General features: G+C 37.9%; 1 protein-coding gene across 1 annotated transcript in view; it reads right to left on the minus strand.

The window, feature by feature from the left end:
- OSBPL1A (oxysterol binding protein like 1A) overlaps positions 1-15184 on the minus strand; it is a gene marked incomplete at both ends in the record, with an annotated part of 170242 nt that extends 155058 nt beyond the window's left edge. The window contains 3 exons of the mRNA XM_084252790.1: positions 10498-10572; positions 11356-11441; positions 15064-15184. Of these exons, the coding sequence (XP_084108916.1) occupies positions 10498-10572; positions 11356-11441; positions 15064-15184 (282 nt within the window). The remainder of the gene's footprint in view (positions 1-10497; positions 10573-11355; positions 11442-15063) is intronic.
- Between the last annotated feature and the right edge of the window lie 3577 nt (positions 15185-18761).

Raw genomic sequence — 18761 nt, forward strand, 5'->3', positions numbered from 1 at the left:
CCAAATTTAAAAGATGAAGTTGAGGCAGCAGTCCTTCTGCCCACCTGTGACTATGCATGTGCTTCTTTACACCCACTCTCTCCCTCCTCAGGGCAGCAGCTTCCTGTCTGCCCATAACCTATACCATTCCAGGGCTTCTCCTCACTGACCTCCCTCAGTGGAGGCAGCTCCCCTCAAGGCCACACTCCTGCAGCCATGCAGGCCTCTCTCAGCAAACCTGTCCCTTTCAAGGGCAGCACTTTCTGCCCGCTTGTGTCTATGCAAGAGTCCTTCACTTTTCTGTCCCTTTTTGTAATAAACCTGCTGAGAGGAGAGGGAAGGGGAGGGGAGGAGAGGGGAGGGGTGGGGAGGAGAGAAGAGATGAAGTTGAACCCATGCCTTCTACCAAATATAAAAATTACCTCAAGATTGGTCAAAGACCTCTAAATGTGAGGTCTAAAACAATAAAAACCTTAGAAAAAATGTAGAAGGAAAGCTGCATAATTATTTATTGGGTATGACACCAACCACATAGGCAAAAAAGAAAATAATTGGACTACATCAAAATTTAAAACTTTGTACATAAAAGGGCACTATCAAGAGAGTAAAAAAGGCAATTTGAAAAATGGGAGGAAATTTTTACAAATCATACATCTGATAAGGTACTTTATCCAGAAGATATAAATAGCATCTAAAACTTAACAAAAACACCCAACTCATCATAAAACAGCCGTTTTTAATTCCTAAAAGACACATTTTACTTAAAATATTGCTGGCCAAGATGGTTATTGGACATATTGGTCAAAGGGCTCACTACTATGAAGAGAAATAAAGTATGCACTTTGAGTGTGACATTTTTCTTCACAATTTTAGAAAATGGGTGCCACAGTAATATGCTAAGAATAGTAGCACGCAACAAAGGTTAGAGCAAAGTTAACAGAGGCCATGAATAGACTCCCAATTATCCTAACTCCATTCTGCACAGTAAATTGTCAGTCATTTCCTTACTGTATCAGTATCTTGCCATCTTCATCACACAATTCATTTCAGATGAAACACTTAGGGAAAAATCCCTACACAGACTAATAAGTTATTAAGACATAGGTCATTTACCCTTCTAAAGTATACAATTCCATGACTTTCCTTGTAGTCAGAGGTGTACAACAGTCATCTAATTGCAGAACATTTTCAACACCTCAAAAAGAAATCTTGTACTAAAAATCACTCTCCAATCCCTCTTTTTCCATGTTCCTAACAATCACTAATAAACTTTGTCTCCAAAGATTTGCCTACTCTGAATATTTCCATAAATAGAATCATCCCCGGTGGCGCAGCGGTTGAGCGCTGGGTTGCGAAGCTGCCCGCAGCCTCTGCGGCGCCGGTTCAATCCCCGGCTGCTCCCCGGCCACCAGAGGCTGGTCCCACATGGCGTGCAGACCTCTCCTGCCGCCCACTGCTCCCCTCAGCAGTGTACTTCGGTCCTTCTGCCTGCTCTGCTTCCCACTCTGGCTCTGGTGAATTCTCTCACCCTCCTGCGCTTCTGACTGTACCCAGTGCATGTATAAACAAAAAACAAACAAACAAACAAACAAACAAATAAATAACATGCCTCTAAAAAAAAATAGAATCATCCAATATGTGGCCTTTTGTGTATGGTTTCTTTCATTTAGCATGTTTTCAATGTCCATTTGTATTGAGCAAATGAGCATATCTTTTGCATTGCGGAATAATACTTCATTCTATGGGTATACCACTTTTTGCTTATCCATTCATTAGGTGAAAGATATTTGTGTTGTATCCACCTTTCTGATTATTATGAATAATGCTGCCACAAATATTCTCATGTTTATTTTGGGTTTTCCCCCACATCTTTAAAGATTAATTTTTCTACAGAATCATCTACTTACTCAACAAAAATTGCACATGAAAATTTTACTTCTTGTCATATAATCAACACAGGTTTCAGTTCTTATCAAAGTTAGGAGGAAAAATAATTTCTACAAGTTATATTTATAGACTTTAAAGAGAAGTTCAAGAAACAACTTAAATCATGAGTTGTAACTTTAATACTGGCTAGGCCTGGCATTCAGAACTTAAGAACAGTGAAAATAAATGGGTGTTGTTTTATGCTACTAAATTTGTGGGAATTTGTTATAGCTGCAATAGAAAATACACATTTTAAAAATCTAAAGGTAAACAAACAGCAAAGACAAAAAAAAAAAATGGCACTAAAGTCTAAAAACTTTTTTTTTAGCTGGGCTTATGGCCAATTAGAATAAAGACTACATTTCCCAGCTGCCTTCAGCTAGTGTAGCCATGTTACTATTTTAGCCCATAAGATTAAGCAGAAGTGTCACATAATAGCTTTCTTAGCCCATACTTCATTTCCTCTAGCATATTTCCTGGAATTGGGATGCTCTCATACTGGGGGATGCTCGCAACTAGATGATTAAGTCAAAGCTACACTTAGAACAAGATAATATAATTCTGAGTATTTTCCATCTGCCCTGGACTACTAAAATGAGCTCTCAAATGTGGAAAAATAAGCTTTTGCTGCAAGTCACTGTTATTTAGGTTATCTGTATTTCTATTACTAACGGCTATACCTCCAAAGATTAGAAACAATTATACTACACACAGAGAGCCAGGAATAAGAATAACCCTAGACTTCTCAACAACACTAACAGCTGGAAAACAGCAACAAGGCCTTGAAAATTCTGACAAATTTCAATAAAGAAATCTATATGTAGTCAAGATATAATTCAGACACGAGAGGCATTTTCAGACACAATAATTCTCAAAAAAATTATTTCCCATGCAGCCTCTCAGAAATCTCCAAGGGACAGAAAAAAAAACAAAAACAAAAACAAAAAACAAACAAAAAGCAAACAAACAAAAAAAAGATGTGGGACCCAGGAACCAAGGTAGAGAATTTGCAGAGTAAATGAGAAGTAAATCTCTAATGTGACAACCATATCCCAAGCTCTGCAGGGCACCCTGTCCAGGACAGAGCAAGGGGAAATGGTCTCCAGGAGGGAGCACTGACCTAGGACCATGAGTACATTGTCTGGCATAGAAAAACTAGCACAGTCATGGCAACAAACTCATAGTACCTATTAAGCCAAAATCTACTCACAGGTTAAGAGAATGGGAAATGTGAACTGGTTTTGGCAGAGATTAAGTCAGGGAGAAACAATGAAAAATCAAACCTTTCAGAGGTAGGGCAACAGAAAATCTAAAACTGGAAAAAAAATGAAGTGTAGCTACATATATTATTTAGAAACACGGAAGTTAAAAAAAACACAGAAGAGATGAAATTATTAAAGTAGTTGCCTCTAGGAGAGTGTGACTCAGTGTGCAAGCATGAGGCAAAGGTCATGAGTTGTTCATTACAAGTCTTATAATAGTGTTTGATGTGTAAAGTAAAACACACACACAGGCACATACACAGATGTTTTTAAATAAGACCCAATGCTCAAAGAAGAAAACTCTTAACAGATTAAGACACTGCTGTCTTAACAGATTAAGACACATTAAATGACAGACACAGTCGACCAAACTAAACATTTATCTAGCAATGTCTCTGAAATTGCCACAAGAAAAGCCCATTTCATAACTTAATTGGAATTTCCAGATACGTTCACCTAGGTCTTAGAAAGCCAAAAGGGCATCACCCCCAATCTAATAAGAAAAAAGCTAGATAAGCTCCAAAACTGTAACTTCTCTTGAACCCAGTGGAGAACTTTGATGGCAAAACACTACAGCTAGTCTGAAATTTACGAAGTAAACCACTCCAAGTAGGCACTGACTACCAGTAGGTATGGGAGTGAGATGGAGTCTGACAAAAAAGCTGATAAAGGAATTCAGCTCAAGAGTGTGACGCATTGCCAGGCTGAGAGCAGGCTAGCCCAAGACTGCAGAACCTCAGAGCCACAGATATGTAGACACTGATAAAGAACCATCATCTGAGGCAGAAGCACAAGGCCTAAAAGGAGGCTGGACTAAGATGACAGAGAACTCCCTTGTGCCCTACTTCCACCTCAAGGCTAGCATGAACAAACATTGTATTGTTGAGGGGAAAGCTTAGAGAGAAACTGGGTGACAAGGTAAGGCTAAGTGAGGGTAAAATAGTAACATCAAGGAAAATCCCTCCAGCAAATCAGCCTGCACCTTATGCAGAAACAATACTGAATTTGCACACATCACACTGAAGGAAACCACAACCACCGCAAACTCAAGTTCAGTCAGTTCCAAACTAGTTTGACTCAGCCTCCCCAACCAAGAAGAGGTATGCCCATTTCCTCGTCACAGAACTATTTATCTCTGCCTTTACTGTCACCACAGTGTTTTAACATGCAATGAAAAAAAATCACCAGACACACAAAAAGTGGGAAACAACCCAGTGTCAAGAAATCAATCAAGAAAATGACACAGAAATAACCACGATATGGAAATTATTGGACAATTTAAAATAGCTAAGACTATTAAGTTAAAAGGTATAGTGGAAAAGATCAACATGTTTTTAGATGAAAAATTTCAGCTATAAAATAGAAAATGCAAGTGTGAAAAAATACTATAACAATCAGCAAGAGTAAACAGAGATAAAGAATATCTTGGTGGCCTCACAGTAGCTGAAAGACAGTATTTGGCTAATTTCTATTGACCTTAAAGGAGAGAGGAAGAGAAGGCGCTTGGGAGGAGGAGTAAGAAGGAGAGAATAGAAGTGAGAACACACAGTTATGGGACAATCATTCTAACAAATGTATAGTAAGTTAATTGAAGAATTTATATGAGGCAGTATTTTCTTAATCCAGCAGGAAAGGATATAAAGGGGAAAATGACAATGAAAGCAGCATCTGCTCCTTTTGCCTATGGGATTTGCCCTTAGGAATGCAGGTCTGCTAATCATGTCCATAGCTCTCTTCAGGTCAGTCCTTGCCCCTCTGAACCCCATGACCATAACTGCATCCACCTGGCTTCTGTTTGCATGTCCCCTCTGGGCCTCAACTGTTTCAAGTTTCTATCTCCTCCCCCTCCTCACTGTTATCAGAGAACCAGGTTTCCGTGCATTTTACAATGGCAGAAATAACCATTGATAAATAAGCATTGATAAATTCTTCAATGATGCTGGTGCCATTTTCACAGGTGACTTCTGCTCTGGTAAATGGCATATCCGCTAGACCCTTCATGTCACAAAACTAACTGGTATGATGTTACAAATCCAACCTAGCATGCCTCCTTATTGAAGTTCTGCTGTCTGCAATGACAGTTCTGGCATTTTGACATTTATAGCAGGGCTCGTTTGCTTTTTCCATTAACAACTGTATTTGTACCACCAAAAGACATCAATGATGAGTGATCAACTTGTCTAGTTTGTGGACCTGAGTCAATTTAGGGCCTTACTGAAGAAGAGGGGATCAGTGGCCATTTACTTAAGTAACCATACACTGAGGAAAGGGAATACCCAAACATTTCCTGCCTCCTTCCTTCCCTTCCACAGGTGTGATCCCATAGCACTCCATAAACTTGTTACACACTAATCTCCATTCAGCCCATTTTCTGGGAAATCCAGCCTAGAACTAGTAGCAATATTTATACATGTATTTCAGGATTGTCATTTTCCGTTAAATGAAACAAGGCTTGCCAAGTTAGTTTCGACAGTGTCTGACATGTGACTAGACCTTCAGTTCATAAGTATGAGAAAGGATATCCTAGGGAAGATAGAAGAGTCTATATAAACCCCAGGATTACAGGCATTTCTATATGCCAGAAGAAATATGTAATTCCCAAGACAAAGAACATAGAAAGTATCTGTTTCCAACATATTCTCAATTCTGTTGGAAAACAGTATTTCAAAACAAAAGTCAGTACCACAATGCAACTGTTAACTATTTTGATTATATCCCTATTTTAAGCTGATTTTAACAGATATAAAATATTCAGAATTCTAACAGTACTTGAAAAATAAAGGAACAAATGCTACATATTTTTAAATTCTGGAACGTTAACTTTTATTAAAGAACACTAGGGGGTGCTACTGTGCCAAGAAAAGACTAAAGGTCCCTCAAAATTTGGTAGCAGTTTTATTTATATACTCCATAGAATGAGAATTTAAAAATCCTTTATAATAAACCAATCCCTTGTCACCTTATCATTCTCATTAAATCACACAATCTTACTTATATTTTAAATTATTTTCATGTTTAAAAATCACATCTGAACAAGATAATATGATTCCTTTTATGAGTACAATCAGAAAGTAAACTTTTTGCAAAATTCAATTCTACCTAGCTATTGATCACATAAACTTTCCTATATAACACAACCATTTAGCTGCAGCTAAATTTAATTCTCTAATACAGGACAACATAATATGGACAAATCAAACCTAAGCCCATTTAGCATGGTCTCATATTCAAAGTGAAGAAAACAGCAGAAAGGGCCAAATATTTGAAGACCAGACCTAGACAAATGAACTGATTTGCGCTAGATAATTACAGAGATGGGCAGTGTAACTTGTGTTCACGGAGGACACAAAAATTAAATGCTTTCATTCCTGAAGAATAAAATTACTGCAATCCACTATTAAGATACATAAACAGTAACTATAATACAAGGTAGACAACGAGTAGAGTAAACGTGCTCTAATGTCCTCCAGGTATCTGGAAAACTAAAGCTACCTTGTAGCTGCAAGAAGTTGGGAAAGTATTTATAGAGATAGCAGTTGAGCTACACTTTCAAAAATGGGGAGATTTAGGTCATGTGAAAATAAATGGCAAAGAATTTTCTTAGGTATCTATAAAAGACTGACAAAAGCAGGGTGATAAAGGGAAACAGCAAGTAGGACAGCTATGAGTGAGGCAAATTAAACTATTGCAGCTCATTTTTGAATTCCCATAAAGTCAAACACTAATCTACCCACTTTGCTATTCATTGTTTATTATAAAAGGGACACTTTTCTTACCTTTAATAAGACTTCTTATGCAGTTCACAAGGATCAACATATAAATAAATCACCTGAAATGGTGTGAAATGTACTAAAACATGTTTAGCGCATACAGAATTGATTCACAATTCCTATTAAAATTAGTGATATCTAAACACTAGAATAATGAAGTGTTAAACCACATGGTAAATTCAGTCTTCCTCAGTTTGTGATAAATGCCTATATATCTTCCAATTACGACTACAACAACTTTTAGGAAATACAAAATTTTTCTAAAGGTCACAAAAAAAATCTCATGGTTAGTAGTCAGGGTTAAAAATACACCCTATGTCACAGTTCATTTACTAGATCACTCAAATAATCAAAAACTTTATCAGAAAAAAAGGGGGTAAAGGAACTTTTGGCTCCAGTGACAAGAGTTCAGATAACTGCTATTCTAAAAAATGAACATAATACTAGACAAAACTATAAAAATCATCATTCGTAGTTCTGGATAGCCTCTAATGACAATCAAAGAGTTGATTTTAATTTCTCAATAAGAAATAGAACTTCAGGGAGAAACATTAGTAGTTTTTATTAAGCCTCCTGGCCAAGAAGCGAAAAGCAGTAGCTTTGCTACCAGAGAGAATGGACCTAATGCGGAGGAAAAGGTTAAGAGGCAGTGTCAGCAAAAGTAGCAAATTCAGAGGGAAACAAGTGGGGAAACCTACAGATCTGATAGCCTGAGGCTGCTTTTCCCATTAGAACATTAGCTTTCTATTGGCTCTGGGGCAACTACCATGATTTTGGCTGCTTTAAACAATACAAATTACAGCTTTAAAGAATACAAACAATACAAATTACTCTTACAGGTCTGTACTTCAGAAGTCTAAAATGGATCTCAAGGAACATCAACAGGGTTACGTTCCTTTGGGAAGCTCTACAAGAGATTCATTTTCTTGCCTTGTCCAGCTTCTAGAGGTTACCCACATTCCAGAGCTGACAGTCCCCTTTTTCCATTTTCCATGCCAGGAAGGTTGTATCTTTCTGACCATTGTTTCACATGCACTTCTCTCCCTCAGATTTTTCTTCTGCCTCTTATACTTTTAAGGAATTTTGTCATTACACTGGAACTACCCAGATAATGCAAAAGAATTTTCCTACATTAAATTCAGTCAATTAGCGGGGCCTCCCTGATGGCACAAGGGTTAAGCACCGCACTATGAAGCAATCCGCAGCCTCTGCAGCATGAGTTCGATCCCCAGCCGGCCAGGGAGCAACCCACATGGCGCAGCAGACCTCTCCTGTCTCGCCCGCTGCTCCCCTCAGCAGTATATTTCAGTCAATCTGCCTGTTCTATTCCCCACTCTGTCTCTGGTGAATCCTCTCATCCTCCACATCTCTGGCCTGTACCCCAGCTCTTATACGCATGAATAAACAAATCTTTAAAAATAAATAAATAAATTCATTCAATTAGCAACCTCATTATCATCTGCAACTTTAATATTTCCCCTTGCCATGTAACCTAACATAGCCCCAGGATTTGGGAATTAAAAACAGGTCATCTCCGAAAGGCCTTTTTCTGCTTACCACATAGGGCAAATAGCAGAACAGCCTAGAGATGGGAGGACCAGAGAAGTGCCAGGTAAGCTACCTAACCATACCTGGCTAACTGAGAAACTCCCACCCAGAAGCAGGGGACTTGGGTAAGACAAAGTCTGGTATATAGAAAACCCTACACCATCAACAAAATCCTACAATTAATAAACAAGTTCAACAAGGACACAGGACACAAATCAAATTTTTAAAAATCTTTCCATATAGGGCCTCCCTGGTGGCACAGTGGTTGAGCACTGGGTTGCGAAGCTGCCCACAGCCTCTGCAGCGCCGGTTCGATCCCTGGCTGCCGGGCGAGGGTCCTGCATGGCGTGCAGACCTCTCCTGCCGCCGCTGCTCCCCTCAGCAGTGTACCTCGGTCCTTCTGCCTGTTCTACTCTCTGCTCTGGTGAATTCTCTCACCCTCCCGCGCCTCTGACGGTACACAGTGCTTGTATAAATAAATAAATCTTTTTTTTAAAAAAAGAAAAAAATTAAAAAAAAATTTCCATATAGTAGCAATAGAAATAAAAAGTAAGAGCCTTTCCATTCAAATAGCATCAAAATGTACACAACACATAGGAATAAATTTAACATAAGGGGTATAAGATCTGCACATCTGCACACTGAAAATTTCCAAACATTGCCAAGATAAATTAAAAAAAATTCTAAATAAATGAAGAGTCACGTTCATAGATTGAAGACTCAGTACTGTTAAAATGGAATTTCTTCCCAAATTGATTTACTAATTCAAGGCAACACATTCTTATCAAAGTTCTAACAGGTATTTTTATAGTGATTGGTGAGATGATCTTAAGACTTGTATGGAAATACAAACTTCTGACTGAAAATAGCCAAAACAATTTTTATAAAGATTATTAACTAGACAATATACACTCCCTGATATGAAAACTGAATTATAAAGCAACTGTGAAAAAGATTGTATGGTATTAATATAAGGATAGCTATAGATCAAATGAAGAGAACAAAGGTCAAGAAATAAACCCTGACATTTATGGTCAACTCATGTTTAACAAAGGTGTCAAGGCAATACAATGGGAAAAGAATCTCTTAATAAATCATGAATAGATTTTTAATATGGTATGTAACCATCCAAGGAATATTTTTCAGCCATAAAAAGAAACATAATATGGGGCCTCCCCAGTGGTGCAGCATGTTGAACAAAGCACTGTGAAGCTGTCTGCAGCCTCTGCAGCCTGGGTTCTATTCCTGGCCAGCCAGGGACAGTCCACATGGCACAGGAGACCTCTCTTGCCTTGCCCGCTGCTCCCCTCAGCAGTGTATTTCAGTCTGCCTGTTCTGTTCCCTGTTCTGTCTCTGATGAATCCTCTCACCCTCCCGCATCTCTGGCCTATACCCCAGTCCTTGTAAAAATAAATAAATAAATAAATCTTTAAAAAAAGAAACATATGAATACAGGCTACATGTTTGCATCATTGTAGGGTGAACCTCCACAATGTTATGTTAAAGAAGTCAGACACATGATTCCAGTTGTAAGAAAGTTTTTAGAAAAGGCAAGGATCTAGAAACAGAAAGCAAACCATTGTCCTAACTCAGGGTTTAGGACAGGAGCAGAGAATAAATGCAAATGGCACAGGAAAGACTTTGGGGTTATGGAAATGCTCTAAAATTGGATTATGCTGATGAGTGCACAATAGCGTAAGAGCAGTTAAAAAAAAAATCACAGAAATGTATACTAATAGTACGTGAAATTTATACAACATATATTGTCTCAATCAGGAGTTTTCCATCCCTGGGTACACAGCAGAGAAAGCAAACTCCTCTCAGGGGCTCTGGAGAAGAGGTCTCTATGACCTGAGTGCTTTGAGCTTGCTGCCCAATTCTAAGGCCTTTAGAACAAAGGCTGGTTTACACATTTCTGTGACTTTTCCCATTTGCTACTTGTAGCTATAAAGGAGAAAACACTAGATTGTTCTTCCAGACATTTCAAACACCAAATCTGGAACATTTTTCACCTTTCGTCCTGTAAAAGCAGCTCGATGAAGTGGCGTGTCTCCCATGTCATTTAATACATTTACGTCTGCACCAGCCTGGTAAACATGAAAACTTTAAACATCTTCCACATATCAAGAAATACACAGTGTGAAAATCATTCCTTGAAGATAAATTATACATTTAAAAAATTAAAATTTGTTAATATTGATCCATTGTCACTACCAAAAATAGATTTAATCCCAGAGTAAAAATTAAACTTCTTGAAAAGTAACAACATGCCTGATAGGAAGGAAAAAATAAAAGTAAAAAGGTACTTCTCTTTAAAAATCTATATATTGCCACTCTACTTTAGAAACACTTCTAGTGAAAAAAACTGTCTCTGAATGAAATACCATATATTCTCCACCAACTTAATGTTTTTAGGAAAAAAAGATGCTATTCTTAAATGTACAGATTAATTTTAAGATGCAACCAATTTCAGAAATATAAGCATGTGAAAAATTACTCATCATAGACATCGAATTGAGAAATGAGGCTTAAATAATGCAGTGCTCACTAAAACATTCTACCATTTTTGAATTATTTATAATGTGCTTTGTTGTTTTTTTTTTTAAACGATTGCTCTCAAACTAATTCCATTAATTCACTTTGGCAATTTTAAAAGGTCAATAATGACAAGGAAATCACTGAATTTGAATGATTTAATTTTAATTAATAAGGCTAACCTTAACATATTTAGAAAACAACATAATGTCTTTAGTGATGAGTTACTACCTTAAATAAGCCATTTGGCTCAGATGTATTTTCAAAGATTTTTTATAATTTCTGTGACAGCAATATTTATTATTCTCATTTCAAAATTAAAGCCATAAATATACCTTTAACAAATCCTGAACCACAGGTCTATGCCCAAAATAGCAGGCCAGATGAAGAGGTGTCCAGCCCAAATTAGACTTACTTCTTCCTAAAAATGGGGGAAAAAAGATAAATCCCTTGTAGACACGATTTAGGGTATTTTACAGTAAAATTAATTTCTCCCTAACAAACTTTTGTGATATACTGGCAATGGTTCTCTTTACATTGCTCTGCCGAAGAGCAAGAAGCAAGAAAGGTGACAGGGTAACCTCACAACTGTAGCAAGTGTGGGGGTCTTGCACTCGAGAGACCTAGAATCTCGTAACATCTTCCTTATGTGAAGTTCTCATTCCTAAAAGGTAGGAGACTCGAAGTGGGGTTACATTCAAACTGGGTCATCCCAAGGAGTCTGCTGGTTCCAGCATTCTGCTATCTGGCTATCTTCTGGCTATCTTCATCTAGCAATGACATGGTTCTTTCTCTCTGCATAGAATTCTATGAAAAGCAACTCTCTGGAAGCCTGCACCATGACAGGAGGGTGAATGGGAAAAGGGAATTGATTAAAAAAAAATCTTTCCAGAATCGGGAAAGCTGTGGCACTTCTTCCTAGTGTCCTTTTGAAGCTCCACATTCTGTGATTAGTCTTACATTCTCGGTGTCTCAAATAATGATATGCCCTGGCCTTTTCCACTGCTTAATTGTTTATATGTTGTTGACATCAAAATCCCTATTTCCAACTGTCTACCAGACAACTCCTTTTGGGTGATATAAGAATACCTAATGCTCAAGAGATAGAAAGTTGAACTTACTGGTCATCTACAATATACACACTCATACTCACACAAAAGCTACTTGCTGCCACTCCAACCTTTGTTTTCACAACAAAGTGTCCCATTATTCACCTCACTTCTCAAGTCAGAAATAAGTTTAATCATTCTTGTCTGCTTTCTACTTATCATGCCCTCTGCACTCAAACAGTCCTATTGATTCTGCTTTCCAAACATTAACTATATATACACATTTCTCCACTCCATTGTGTCTGCTCCCATCTGACCTACAATAGTCTCCTCTAAGTTACTATAACAGCTTCTGAACTGGTCTTTCATTTGGTATTTCCAAATGAGATTCTGGATCAAAAAGTAGGAATTTCTAAAACCCTGGGTTATTCTTAAAATACTTCAAACATTCTTTGTGTTTTTTATATTTATGGGTAGTTGAAAAATATTCATTAAATGAGAAAGAAATATTGAATTTAGGAATATTTACAAAGAACCCTAATAGAATATTGAAACACTGGGAAACACTAGCAAATAGTACTAGCAGCATTCAAATAACATCATATTCAGACCTTCCTACAAAGTGACAGTGCATTATGTGTTGAAATTGCCATTATAAGTTCTTATTGTGCCCCTAAAATGTATTATTTCTTGGAACATCACTCACGGAATTTATATAAAATATAATATGCATATACATATATAGTCATATTGATTTATTTGCAAGAATATTAGCAACAGATATAAGTGTGTTCATGGCCCTAACACAGCAAGAGCTATAAGCATTTACTGCCTTCAAGTGAATTGCACTGCATCTGATCATGCCATCCCTCTACAAAAACTCTGAAAACTGACAAAATCTGACAAGACAATGAAGGTGAAAGTTTAAAAAGCATTAACAACTGTTTCTCAGTTTTACATTTTCAAGTAGGTGACTTTCCACCAGTTAGCCTTAGGCAAGCATGGGTGGGAGATGGGAGATGTGGATAGAAAATGGTCACTGAGGATTAGCAAATCAAGACTAACATTCAGCATTCAAAATAGAATGTTTTGAAGGAAGTGGAAGATTTTTTAAAAAATTGTCTTTAGCATACCAAGAACCAATACATACTATGTCAGTTTCTACACATTTCAGAGAGTGGTACCCCCCACCCACCCAGTGCAAGAAGGTAACATTCTTTTCCTATGGTGAGGCCATGAGGTCTGCTGCTGTAGAACAGAGAATGTGACACTGAAGAATGAAATACACCCAACTGGGACAGGGAATTGTAGGAGCACAAAAGACAGAAGGTGAGACATGTGGCTGATATTAAGCCCAGAAAACAAGATAAATTGAGGGACACTGAGAACAGGCAAGACCCCTAGCAGGCCACCTGGTCTAGTGCCCCACTGCAGGGGGTCCACATCAAAGTCAACTTTGTAGTCCCGGCAGAGGGAAAGACAAATTTGTGGCTAACCAGAGTTACCTTTAGCGTTCATGTGTCACAGTTCCCTCACGCCACACAGGAATGTGCCTGAGTAGAGCCAGCAAGCCTGGGCCAGGTGCCAAGGGAAGATGTGAGAGAGGCTCAGGATTGACATGAAGCCAGTAAGAGCCGTGGTGAATGATCCGCAACAGTCAACGAGTACCGCCTGAACTGTATGACGAACTGAGAAACCTGAGTTGTGACCAAGTTACACTTCCACTACAAATGCTAAAGGAGCACTGAGGAACCAAAGGCTTTGAGGACCCTTTGTCTCCACTGTACAAACATATAAACATATTAATCTCTACATTTAAATGCCATGCTTGGGGTGGAAGAAAGAGGTAAGGGGCTCTGGAAGACCAAGAATTTATCAAAAAGCTACTGAGATTGAGGAACCCAAAGACCAGCATTTAGTCTTCCATACCCCCAGAATGAGAAGATGCTTATTGCAAGACAGAGCCATTTTAGTAAATTTTATTTCTCTACACTCCCAAGTGTAATATACAGCAACCTTGGTACGTAAGGCAAGTTATGATTTGCAGGCTGCTTACTCACTTAGCCTTCTCCCTCACCCCTCTAGCCTGCAGCCCTAGTCATTTAGGCTCTTCTCACCACAGTGTCTTGGCAATGCTGTTCCTTCTGCCTTGAACCCTTTCTTTCTCCATTTTCTCCAGGTTAACTCCTACACACTCTTAATGTATCACCTAAGAATCATTTCCTCTAAGAAACAAATCCTTCAAGTTCCAGTTACAGATCTTGCATACAAGGTCGCATGATACCCTGCACTTCATTACATATTGTGTAATGTAGGTTAATCTGATCTATTAATCTAATAGGGCAGGGATCCTGTCTGACTCTTCAACGCTATCTCTCAGGGGCCTCCATATGATCCTGGGCATATAGGAAACACTCAAACCTGCTGGTTCAACTACAACATCTTCAAGAAAAAAAAAAGTTATTACAACATGAGGCTTGTGAGCTCATGGTCACGTTTAAGATTTATGGTTATTTAAGGTTTAAGATCTATGACAACTTTAAGGTGGATCTCAAGTTCTCTTAGGTGGCATTAGGAGAGATGACTTACCAACTCCTGTGAGGATCTTCCTAGGATAAGAGATGGACATTTTTTTCATCCAACATGAGAAAGGCCAGTGTTAAGTAAATGGATAGTGCAAACAAGTAAAAGAAAGCTACAAAAAGGGCCTACCTGGTGGTGCAAAGGGTTAAGCACAATACTTATGAAGCAATCTGCAGCCTCTGCAGCACAAGTTCGATCCCCAGCTAGCCAGGGAACAACCCACATGGCACAGTAGACCTCTCCTACCTCGCCCACTGCTCCTCTCAGCAGTGTACTTCAATCTGCCTGTTCTGTTCCCCACTCTGTGTCTGGTGAATCCTCTCACCCCCTTCCCCTCTGGCCTGTACCCCAGCTCTTGTATGCATAAATAAATCTTAAAAAAAAAGCTACAAAAAGGTATTCAGTGCTTACCTTTGCAATTAATATCAGCAATTATTTCATTCTTCTCCATACTTTCTAATAGTTGTCTTACTTCTTCAGTGTTGCCATTTCTGGCATGATGGAGAAGCTGTTGTTCTGCTTCTGTGTTCATTTCTAGATTTAAAAGTAAAAATATTGCTATTATCTAAGAACATGATAGTTTTTAAATATTATCTAAACCAAAAATAGGAAAAGAATCATCTTATTTTGCAGCTAAAAAGAATTGATTAAATGAATCAGTGGCAGGGCCAGAACTGGATCCTGACAGACTTTTTGCCTATTGTATTATTATCAAAAGTGAGCACTAAACATTTGTGTGAGTTTCTTAATCTCTCAAACCCAAGATTCCTCATCTGAAAAATATGATCAGTTGTAATAGCTATAATAAGAATCTAAAAGCATTGTCAAGAACAAAATATTATATTAACACTAGATATAAAGTTAAATATGGACATTTATGTAGGAATATTATGAGACTTGAAAATAAATTAACACAATTAAAACCTGCATGAACATTCTAAATAGAATAAATTTTGATAAGGACCTTGGAGTAATTCTTTTCTAACTTATATCATTTTTTTCTCACTTATATTTCCTTACCAAGCCCCAAGCCAAATATTGAGAACTATAAAAAAGGCACATTTACAGGGCCTCCCATGGTGGCGCAGGCGATTGAGCGCAGCACTGCAAAGGTGTCCACAGCCTCTGCAGTGCCAGTTCGATCTCAGCTAGCTGGCGAGGGTCCCACATGGCGCGGCAGACCTCTCCTGTCATGCCTGCTGCTCCCCTCAGTAGTGTATTTCATCAGTCTGCCTGTTCTGTTCCCCATTCTGTCTCTGGTGAATTCTTTCACCCTCTCGTGCATCTGGTCTATACCCGGGTTCTTGTATGAAAGTAAATAAATCTTTAAAAAAAAAAAAAAGGCACATTTACTTAAAAATATTATGAATTACAATCTGAAGGAATAGAAGTTTTTTCTTGATAATCAAACAAATGCAAATGTCAAATGCAAATGATTATTTTTTTGTCTGCCAGATTAGCAACTATAAAAAAAGATTAAACATATAATGCTGGCAAGAACAGGAAAACTGCACTTTGATAAATTACCGCTGTGAACGTAAATGCATATAACCCTTCAAAAATTGCAGTGGGAGAGATAATGAATTGACAACATCCAATTTCAAAATATACATATACCAAGGGAGGAATCTGGAAAGATAGCTAGGTGGAAGGATGCAACTACTTTGGAAGTTTATTGAGCTTACTACAAAGAAAGACCTGTATGGTAAGTTATGGTTGATGTTGGTCAATTTTAGCTCTTAGCACAGTACTAACAACCAATTCTCTACCCCCCGCTGTATGGTATACAGTATTCCAGGAAAAGCTCATAGGAGCTAGGATGGACAAAAAGGATCTTGTCCTCCATATATCAGAGATCCATATATTGATCAATATTGGTTAAAAAAAAAAAGAGGTGGGTAGTCATTGTTGCAAGCTCCTCACTTTCTCACTGAAATCACTGCCAAAGGACTTAGGGGCCAGAGTCCCTTTTTTGTTCCCCTCTTCATTTTTCACTGTTTCCCAATTCTAAGCCAAACATTGAAGACTAGGGTATTCAGGAACAACTGTACATATGGTGAAAATTAGAATATAACTGCTCATGCACAAGGAAAGACTCAAAAGATTAAGATGACCTTAAAATTTTACATCTCAGGATGACCCTCAGCACAGAGGCAGACTACAACAATCAAAACAAAAACAAAATAGTAAACCCTAGGTGAAAGTAGGAAAATCTGATCTTCATACTTACCACACTTAGATTCAAATGTCCAGCTTTCAAAAATAACAAAACCACAAGGCATACAAAGACACAGATAAGTATGACCAATTCAAATGAAAAAAAAAAAAATCAATAGAAACTGTCTCTGAAAAATGCTTGAAGACAGATATACCAGACAAAGACTAAAAATAGTCTTAAAGATGTTCAAAGAAGATATGAGAGTGATCTGGTTGCTATACCTGTCACCCCATTGATCACCAGGGTTGACTCAGCTGCTCTAATTGGCTAGGCAAGTGTCTCCTTTCTCCCTCACTGTGCCATGTGCATTCCTCCCAATGCTGTATGCTCAGGACAGTAAGAGAACCTTCCTGAATAGAGAGACTGAGGATATATAGTAGCTGTACTCCCCTGCTAGAACCTCTTAATAAGCTCTCAGCTAGAACCTCTAAATAAGCTCTCAGATGCTCAACAAACTAAAAGAAGTTAAGAAAGTGATCTCAATAAATAGAAAACTGAAGAAGAAACCAAGAAGAAATTCTAGAGCTGAAAAATACAATAGTTAAAATGAAAAAGTGACTACAAAGACTCCAAGGAAGATTTGGAAATAAAAGATAATATGCTTCCAGGGAAGAAAAAAAGGAAAATCAAAAATCAGGAATTAAACGATTTTGAGTTCTCCACCTCAACAAAAGCCACTAAAAGACAATAAAGCAATGCCCTAAATATCAGGAGGAAAATTATTTCCAACACCAAAATCTGTAACAGTCAATTAAATGTAGGGGTCAACTGTTCACACCCAAGACATACACGGATGGAAATTTACTGTCCTCTCATTACTTCTCAGACAACTACCGGAGGAGATGATCCACCAAAATTCATAAGCCAAGAAAGGTAAATAGGGATAAGTCTGATCAAAAAATCCGAACAATTGTGGAATTCATCCCACAGTCTTACTTAAAAGGCCAACCCAGAAATTCAACCCCACTTTTCTCAGTGGCTCAGACCCCAGTTCAGGTCCTCAGTTTGAACAGTTCTCTTCACTCCAAAAAAGACCGTAACAGCAGCCCCATTTGCCCAAAGACATTGCCACCAGAAACATCCAGAAACTCAAACTGAGTTGACTATCTCTGCTAAGGCAAACCTGTAAACAGGTTTAATATTTTAATCAAATGAGCAGGTACCAACATCAGGAATTAAGGATCATGCAAAAATCAAGTAGCAATCGTATCTCGAAAGGAAACTAATCAGGTTCCATTTCCTGATTTTAAAATAATGATCTGTGAATTGTCAAAGTTTTCAAAATAACTCTTGAGAAATTTAGTAAGCTATAAGAAAACAGCCAAATGAAATCAGGAAAACAATGTATAAACAAAGTGAGAAGTTAAATAATGACAGCTACTGCAAAAAAAAAAAAAAAAAAGGAGAGCTGAAATACTAGAGTTCAAAAATTGAGCAAATCAAGGAGGAATTCAATAGTTTCAAAAACAGACTCAACCATGCAGAACTCAAGCTCAACTTCCTCACCTTGAGGACATTTGAATTTACAGAGTAACAAAAGAAAAGGAGTTAAGAGAGCCTAAAGGAATTGTGGGGAACAAACAAAGAAAACAACATCCTCATTATGGAGATTCCAGGAAAAAAGAGAAAAGGACAGAAAGTATATTTAAAGCAATAATGGCTGAAAATTTCCCAAGCCTGGGGAAAAGTAATAGACATCCAGATCAATGAGACCCAAAAGGTCTCAAATAGTTTGAACCCAAAAAGGCAAACACTGAGACACATTGGAATTAAATTGTCAAAAGAGGAAGGAATTCTAAGAGCAACAAGAGAATAGAAAAATTAGGACTCCCCATAAAACTATAACCAGATTTCTCAACAGAAACTTTGTATGCCAGGAGATAATAGAACA

This window comes from Talpa europaea (genome assembly GCF_964194135.1).
Source record: "Talpa europaea genome assembly, chromosome: 13".
Taxonomy (NCBI): Eukaryota; Metazoa; Chordata; class Mammalia; order Eulipotyphla; family Talpidae; genus Talpa; species Talpa europaea.